This window comes from Pempheris klunzingeri, chromosome 15 (assembly GCF_042242105.1).
Source record: "Pempheris klunzingeri isolate RE-2024b chromosome 15, fPemKlu1.hap1, whole genome shotgun sequence".
Taxonomy (NCBI): domain Eukaryota; kingdom Metazoa; phylum Chordata; class Actinopteri; order Acropomatiformes; family Pempheridae; genus Pempheris; species Pempheris klunzingeri.
This window is the reverse complement of record NC_092026.1, coordinates 17,554,883-17,563,327: the sequence shown is the minus strand read 5'-3', so window position 1 is coordinate 17,563,327 and position 8,445 is coordinate 17,554,883. Positions and strand designations below refer to the sequence as shown.

At 44.2% G+C, this 8,445-nt stretch overlaps 1 protein-coding gene across 1 annotated transcript in view; it reads right to left on the bottom strand.

Annotated features, from left to right (window-relative positions):
- Positions 1-749: 749 nt before the first annotated feature.
- The window catches only part of LOC139214519 (solute carrier organic anion transporter family member 5A1-like), a 29,599-nt gene continuing 21,903 nt past the window's right edge, over positions 750-8,445 (bottom strand). The window contains exons 5-9 of the mRNA XM_070845390.1: positions 7,899-8,097; positions 4,127-4,286; positions 3,689-3,933; positions 2,745-2,809; positions 750-1,876 (exon numbers count right to left, since the gene is read on the bottom strand). Of these exons, the coding sequence (XP_070701491.1) occupies positions 1,356-1,876; positions 2,745-2,809; positions 3,689-3,933; positions 4,127-4,286; positions 7,899-8,097 (1,190 nt within the window). The 3' untranslated portion in view covers positions 750-1,355. The remainder of the gene's footprint in view (positions 1,877-2,744; positions 2,810-3,688; positions 3,934-4,126; positions 4,287-7,898; positions 8,098-8,445) is intronic.

Genomic DNA, 8,445 nt, shown 5'->3' with positions numbered 1-8,445 from the left:
TCACCAGCAGCTTTCATCTCCGGAGCTGACGAAGGACAGACGACTACACTATGACCTCTACGTGATGGTCGACTACTGTCTGCCCACATGTTCAGTACAAATGTTGGTAAATGATTGGCTGTCTGTCACGGAGTCTGGTGAGGAGTCAGGAATATCACTTTCCCAGTCTGACCCTGAAGACTTCTCCAAGTCTAGTTTTTCCTCGTGGTTTGTCCAGCCAGGAATGTGGTCGGGAGGAAAATGCCGACCCTGTTCTTTTCAGGTTAACAGGGTGCCAGTCAGGAGGGAAACAGCTCGGATGTATGGATGCATTGTATGGAGCTGGCAAAAGCCAAACAATCCGACTTCCAGCGGTAATACTACGTGTCATTGTGTCAGGGAGCAACAAAAGGCTTTGCATCGGACAGGAATGCATTCTGTGCGTGCCAAGCTGCTTAGCCCAGTGACCTGTTGTCCAGTTGGGTTCTTTTCAAGTGTTTTTAACCCTAAAAAATGATCAAAAAGAACAAAAAAAATGGACACTAAACTTTTTTTTTTTCACATAGCACCATGCCATCGGTTTCCAGTTCGTAACACTTAATAGCAGTGTATCACATTTCCATGGGTTTTTTTTTTTGTTTTTGTTTTTTTTCTTGTTCCGTGAGAGCGTTGATTCGCAGTGTCTGGAAAACAAAAATCGCTCGCATGATGGTGAAGAAATAAAAACACAAACGAAGAAGAGGATGAAGGAGAAGCACGTGGACGTGAGGTGAAGGGGCAGCGGGAGGATCGGCGAAGCTGAGGTATCTGTTCCAGTGACTCTTATTCCTACAGGGTGACCACAGTCTGTCTGAGGGGACGTCCAGTGCGTCGGTGTGTTTGAACGTATACTGTACATGTGAGGACCGTGGTGACAGAAGGCACATATTGCCGAGGTGAGGGAGGGCAGGTGGGGTCTATGAGCGATGAACTCTCCTCCATCCAAAGTGGGGAAGCTAAGCCTTTGTCCACTTGCTGCGCTGGCTGGTGGATCACAAAGGAAACGCCCGGCCGCTTTCAACATTTTCACCAACTAAGCAGATTTTTCGTGTCACAGGAAGGTCTCCAGGTCGGTTGTTCCCCAAATCAGTCCAACTTTTCATCATCTGGCCACTGATCTGGAGGTTCTGAATAAATCAGGAACTCCAGTGTTTCAGATAAAACTTAAAAGCCACTCTGAGTGTTTTACCAGCCAACAGGAGTAATGAGATGAGAACAGGACCTCCATATGATGATTGGTGCCTTTGACAGCAGCTAAAGTCCAGCTGACTGGACTTCAGAGTATAAGGAGATGTCAGTGGGTGAGACCTGCCTCATCGCCCAACCCCCTCTGAAACTCAGACTCGGACTGAAACATGTTCCAGCGAATGGGCCTGCGCGGGGGCAGGCGGCGCTGCAGGCGTTGGCGTGGCCGGAGGGGGAGGAGTTATTGCTTTAAGCTCATTGCCGGGGCAACTCTGGGTGCTGACGCCTCGGTTGAGGGCGCCAGCACGCAGAGGGGCGTTAGCGGGCAGAGCGCTGGGGTCGGTTCGCGGGATGTTGACAGGGCAGGAGCGGGTGCGGGCATGGCCCTTGTGGCCTCCCGGGTGGCAGACGAGGCTGCCCACGGTGTCAACAGGCGACAGGTGGCGCTTGAGCCAGCGCTCCACCCGCTCCTCCTTGTACTTGATGGAGTACCAGGTGAGGAAGATGAAGAAGAAGCCGAGGAACTTGAGGCTGGCGGCGAGGCCGAAGTAGACGAAGCGCAGGGAGGTGACGTCGTACTCCCAGCAGGAGCCGTGGACGCCGCAGTCCTGCTGCCACAACATGCAGGTGGTGTCGATGACGGCGCCGAAGTAAATGGGTGTCGGGATGTAGGCTGAGAGGAGAAAAAAAGACAGGGGAGAAAAGGTGATGAAAGGAAGACAGAAGACATGAGAGGAAGAGGAGGAGAGAAAAGAAAAGGAACGAAGAAAAGACAGAAAGAAAGAAAAAGGAAATAAGGCAAAGACGAGAGTGAAAAGCAAAGAGGACAGAGGAAATGGTGAGAGGTAGTGCAGAGAGATTAAAAGTGAGGAAGAGGAGAGAGAAAAAGACAAGAGGGAGAGAAAACAGAAAACTCATGAGCAGAGAAATGACCACAGATTCTGACCAAACTGAGAACAGTTAAAGCGTCTCAGTGAGATCACAAACTCATCAAGTGATTGAACGTGGCACAAACAGATGAAAAACAGACAGAGGTCCATACTGCAGTAGAAGATGAGATAGCCGGCCCTGGCTCTGGAAATGCTGAATCTTACGATTCCCATAATGCAAAGCGCCTTTTATTTCCCTCCTTGCCTGGTTAATGCCCACGCCTTTCAAGCCTCCACACCCCCAGTTTGTATCCGTTTTCTGACTAATTCATACTGACAGCAGCCGTCTGAACATCCCATGTGTCAAATCTAATTTCCCTCCTCAGTCCTTATTCAGGAGAACAGTGATGTTGAGGCAATAAATGGACAACGTCTCATTCCCTAACGCTAAATCAGCCCCTTGCTCAGCAGTTAGAGAATGTGCAGTGAGTTTACAATCAATGCATTTAGCTGACACGGCTGGACTGATACTGACACTGATCCCCTCAGACCACACTAACGAGATTATATCTTTTTAATTTAATCCTTTTTCATGTCAAAATGTCACCATTTATAAAATAAATAAAAAGGGGGTAGTTCTATCTTTTGTTGTCCTGTATTTTTTCTACTCACCGAGAGTCCTAAGGAGAACAAACTGCATTCCCAGAGCGAACGGCCTCTCCTGCTCCGCCACGGACCTGCAACATACAAAACCACACAGAGAGCTCAAGACTGGGGAATATCATAACAAAATAATAACAAGATAATGTTAACCAGCTGCATGGGCAGCCAGAAGGATGGGAATTAAAGCATAAACCGACAAAATGTTTCGAGCTGTTCTTTATGACAACACAACATGGCCTCATCCTATACGAGAAGTGAACATTCAAACTGAAACATTAATACAAAACCACTTTTGACTTGGTTGTACTTAAGAAAGAGTCAAAACTGACTCATAAGACAGAGACTGACATCTTTTATTCAGAAGGAAGCAATCAAAAAGTTTGAAGCTTCATATTATATTGAATCTAACTACAAAAACAAGTGATAATCATGTATAGGATGATGATTTTTTTTAAAGCTTAAAAACGATCTAATCAGTCCAACAGCCTTTTTTCAAACATCTTAAGAACCAAAAACGTTGGTCAGAGCAGACGAGGAAGCCAAGTCACGGTGGGTTATCGATCACAGAACATTTATCAGCGTTTGACAAGAAAGACGATCCACAGCAGGGAGACAGCAGGGTGCTGGCAGGTCACTGAGCATCTAGTCTAATATGACTGAATTTAAGTACTGAGAGTCACTGAAAATAAAGAGCTGCAAGCAATGAAAGTAAGAACTGCACCAATTTTCATCAGGATTGTTTTTTCATACAACATGCAAATAAGTCATCATACAAGTCTGAAAATGAGTGGAATCTGTCTCCGTTAAGACTCGGCATTAGGAAAATACTTGATTTTACTCATTGGTTCTTTTAGAAAAACAGTTGGTTTCTCGTCTATTGTGTCCAATAATATCACGGTATCCTCACCGGTGAGTTGTTTGAGTAAAACCACTTGTATCTCAGAGGGTCGTACCTGAGGGTGACGATGATGGCGGAGGGCTGGGCGCAGGCAGTGATGAGCGTGACGATGAAGAGGAAGATGAGGAAGGGGATGAGGGTGCTGCAGGTGCGGTCGCACTTCCCCGACACGGCGTAACCATTCTCGTTCAGGTAGGTCTTGACGATGACGAGCTGCAGCTGGTTGCTGCCCTGACCGCTGGACGACGGCGTGATGACCTGCCGGCTCTGGACGCAGGCGCAGTCCGAGTAGTTACGGATCTGGAAGGCAGTTTGGGAAATGTATGGAGTTTTAGACACTTTGTCCTCACTGTCATCATCAAATCCGCTCAGTCTCTACACTTTAAAGAGGTAAAGAGGTTATTTGTTGATACTTCTTAGAGTTGTGGCACTAAAATCATAGATGTACAGCTGCATTTTCTTGTCCAGGTTATCCACTGTCGCTGTGTCTTACCCCGGTGCTGTCGTTGGCCACGCTGCTGCAGCCGGCCAGGCAGGGGTTAAAGTACGTGATGCCATCGGAGCCGCAGACGGGAGCGTACTCATGGATTTTACAGCCGCAGTTCACATTACAACCGCCAGTCAGGTTCCTCTGGGTCATGGTGAGAGTGGGTCTGGAGAAGAAAATATGAAGAGAGACAGACAGCTGTTCTTTAGCTTCCTCATTTGTTTTTTGTTTTTTTTACTGTATTTGCAGATGGCTTGTAGCAAAGTGTAAAGAAATATTTAGGTTGCTTTTTTTCCACTCAATGTTATGTGACTGGCAGCTGAAACTTCAACTGTGAGCTGCATGTCTTTAAGAAACATCTAATCACAGAGCTAAAAATGCTCCTGTGCAGCCCTCCAACTCTGAGCTGAAGCTAAAACGACTCTGAGTCAGTGTTGGACAATAGTTGTGGATGGATCGTCTCCATAAGCAGCTGAGGCTCGTGGGTAACGGGTTTTGAACTATGAGCCAAACTGATGCTCAAAACATAAACCTATAGGATTAAACTATCTATAACTGTGTGATGTGAATGTAAAGATGTTACGCAAATATATTAAGAACTGAATCAGTATTTGGTTTTATACTTTTTGTGCAAACTGTTTGTACTGTTTAGTATTTAGTGATGTTTAGGAGTGTCTTATTGATTAGCATGCTAAATTGTTAGCATGTCAAGTGCACATGTCTATGAAACATGATGATGTTTGCATATTCACATGATGCCTTAGCATTTTTCTATAATTACAGCACCGGCTAAAAGAAATCTACCACTGTTTTCTATAAATGCTGTCATGAAATTAAGTGCTGAAAAGTGGACATTTTGACCTTTTGTTGTCCTGTTGAAAAGTCAGGATGAATCACCTGGAGACTACGAACACCTGCACCAAATTTGCAATCCAGTATTTGTTTAGGTTTAACAAATACTTTAAATGCACAAACAAACAACCCAGGCTGCATGGCTGAAAACCAACATGAATTAACTGAACAGGCCGAATAGAGTGAACAAGTTCATCTGATACTGACTGAGTAAAAGCGCTGATTGCACACTGAACAAGAAGCATAAAAGATTGGCGAGAAACAAATAAGGAGGGAAGAGAAGGGTTGGAAGGAGAAATTAAAGTGATGAATGAAGACAGAGAGGACAGGAAGAGAAGGGATGATGACGAGGAGAGACGGATGTGTAAACAAGACAGAAAGGACAGACGGAAGGACAAGAGACAGGGAGGATGTAGACGGAGTAGAGAGGTTGAAGCAGGAGGGATAAGAGAGGGGAAAAGAACAAAGATAATGAGACAAAGAGGATATCGAAAGGAAAGATCGAACAGAAAGACTAAAAAGATAACAAAAAGAGCATTAAAGAAACAGAACTAAAGATGATGAAAAGGGCAGGATGGACAGACTGATGGGGGGAAATTTAAAAAAAGACCAGAAAAAAAAAGACGGCTCTCAGCCAAAGCTCGTCTCTTCCAAGCTGTCCTTGGACATTTTCCATCGTCGCCATGTAATCGCTCACAGGGACGCTCCGTCCAAAAGAAAACGCCTCCGTTTACTGGCGTGCTTCCTGTTATCCTGCACCCATCTGAACACTCGCTTCCTCCCCAACGTCGGCCGCAGATGGGCCGATAAAAACTACCACTGACTCCGTCACATGGGAAACGATTTAATAGGAGAAAGGCCAGACTGCAGTCAGCAAACAGCTGTCTATGATAAAAGGAAAGTTGTCAAAGACCCCGTTTACTCCTGGAGGAGACCTGAAAGGAGGGACCCTGGGGTCTAAATGGCTACAGCAGACATCTGTGCTAAAACACATACCTGTGTCCATCGGAAACCACACACAGGTACATTTGTAAGCATCAAGTCTGGTGCCTGGCTGTCACAGAGGAAGAACAATTGGCGGACTTTAGTGGAAGACAATGGTCGCCCACAGTGAAAGCTGCTTCTCTGTGTTTATGCCAAAAGTCAATGATAGTTTTAATGAAGTTGATTATTTATTTGCCCACTGTCTGGCATGTGGCAATGTGGAAAAAGAGCAAATGTCATTTTATTTCTTCGTTCCAAAGGTTTGTTTTGTTTACTTTATATCTAGCAGATCAAGTTAGCTACCCAAATTATTTTCTCTTAATGCTGTTGAGTTTTTCTCTATTTTCGTTTAACATCACTGAAATCTATATATATCAAAAACGTGCTACTCTCCTCAGCTCCAAAGTCACTGGTTGTGATTCAAGACGTTAATCTTTAAAAGAGGCTCACAAATATATAGTTTGGTTTTTGACATGTAGCTTTAAGTGAGCGTTACTCAGACTGGAGAAAATAGTGCTTTTGTTGGGACTATTTTAGCAGTGGGTTAATCCATATTTGATGTTCTAATGAGTATTAACTGTTTGTGGGACTGGCTCATTCATCATATTGCAGGAGCCTGATCCCATTGTCATTATTTAGCCTAATTTTACCTGGTAACTTGTTAATATTTAACAATTTCTAATCCATTTATCTCGTCTTCTTATTTTCTGTAATGACTCATCTAATAATTTTGTCAATTAAATGTAAGACAATTTGTGAAATATGCCCATAAAACCTTCCCCCAGTCCAAGGTGACCTCTTCAAAATGCTTGCTTTAATTGACCAGACACCCACAAATATTGAGTTAACTATCAGATATGATGAAGAAAAGCAGCAAATCCTCACATTTGAGTGGCTAGAACTAATAATTGTTAGTTTTGATTGAAAAATTACACTAACTATTAATCAATTAGCCAAATAATTACCATCAATCAGCTCAGATTAATGTGCCTGGTGAATTGGAGGTTCACTCATTATCAATTATAAATACTGCATTTTAATGTGTGTAATGTAATACTTAACATGATAATACAGAAAATTAATAGAGAACAACTTTGATAACTGTCCACGATGCCATAATGTGAAAAATGTGTTGCTGCTTTGGTTGGTTGGATAAAGTAACAAGCCAAAGTACAAAATGCAAATGCACAAAGCTCGATTTGTGAAGGAAATAGGAAAGAATCACACCCACATTGGGAAAATATAAATAGTGCAGCAAGCATAAAATACACGAGAATAATACTTTTCTGCTTGAAATTTAACTAAATTAAATATTATCCAAATTAGCAAAGCCTTGATTTAAGATTACATATCAGAACCCAGAAACCCAGTTATATATTGAGTTTGGGAAGATGTTTCCTTTGTTTGGGGGTTTGAGAGAGGACATCCATCAGTTTACAACAGAGGGGTTTGTTTAACTGGATCAACATAACAGGCTTAGGCAGAGACAGACAAAGAATAAGACAGACAAGGAGACAGAGGGGGAGAAACGGGCTATTTATGTGTTGAGATGACATCACAGAGGCTACTTATCGTTCTCTTTCACCTGGCCTCTCTCTTTCAGCCTCTTTCATAACTCTGTTTTCTCCACCGTGGGTGTTTCTGAACTCTTCCTTCGCAGTGTATCTGTTTATCTTTTACTTCTGTCTTCTCTCCTTTCTTTATCTCAACCTTCCTTCTCTCTTTATTCCTCTGACTGTGTTTGGTTCTCCGTCTCCCACGAACACATCACTGTGGAAACCGACCACACCGACCAGTCGACACACAGTGTGACTCTCCAGTTTAGATTAGACACAGAACAGACAGCCTCGACACTGCGGTGACGTGGTCCTTCCTCGTCAGCAGTGATGCTTAAACAACCCATCACTTCCCAGAATTTCACCCTCCCAGTTTCCCGCCTCACCCGGTGGTGTAGGGGATGTTGATCCCTCCCAGGTTGATGCTCTCGCAGCCCACGATGAACAGCGTAGAGAAGCAGAGCAGGGAGACTCCGCTGCAGATCATGGCCAGCTTGGCCGACTCGCGAGCTCCCAGCTTCAGCTTCTTGATGATGTAGCCACCCAGGACGATGCCCACACCAGCGCTGGGTACAATTATCACACCTGGGGGGGTAGAGAGAAAGGCACATATTGTCAAGATGGCAAGAAAATCTCATATTCATACGCCTTTTGGTCAAATAACAGAGCAATAAGCATTTTACAGAGTCTTGCAAACTAAATCCTACCAGAAAAATGTATTTTGGTGTAGAAACATAAGGCAGGGCAGAGAAACGAGGTCCAATGACAATGTACCTTAAGTTTTGGACATTTGATTTCTTTGAAAGGACATGGAGGTGGTGGATGGAGGTGGGGTAAAGAGAGGGGATGACATGCAGCAGAGGGCCACAGTCTGGACTCAAACCCAGGCCACTGCAGTTAGGACTAAGCCTACCAGGTGAGATACCTGGACGG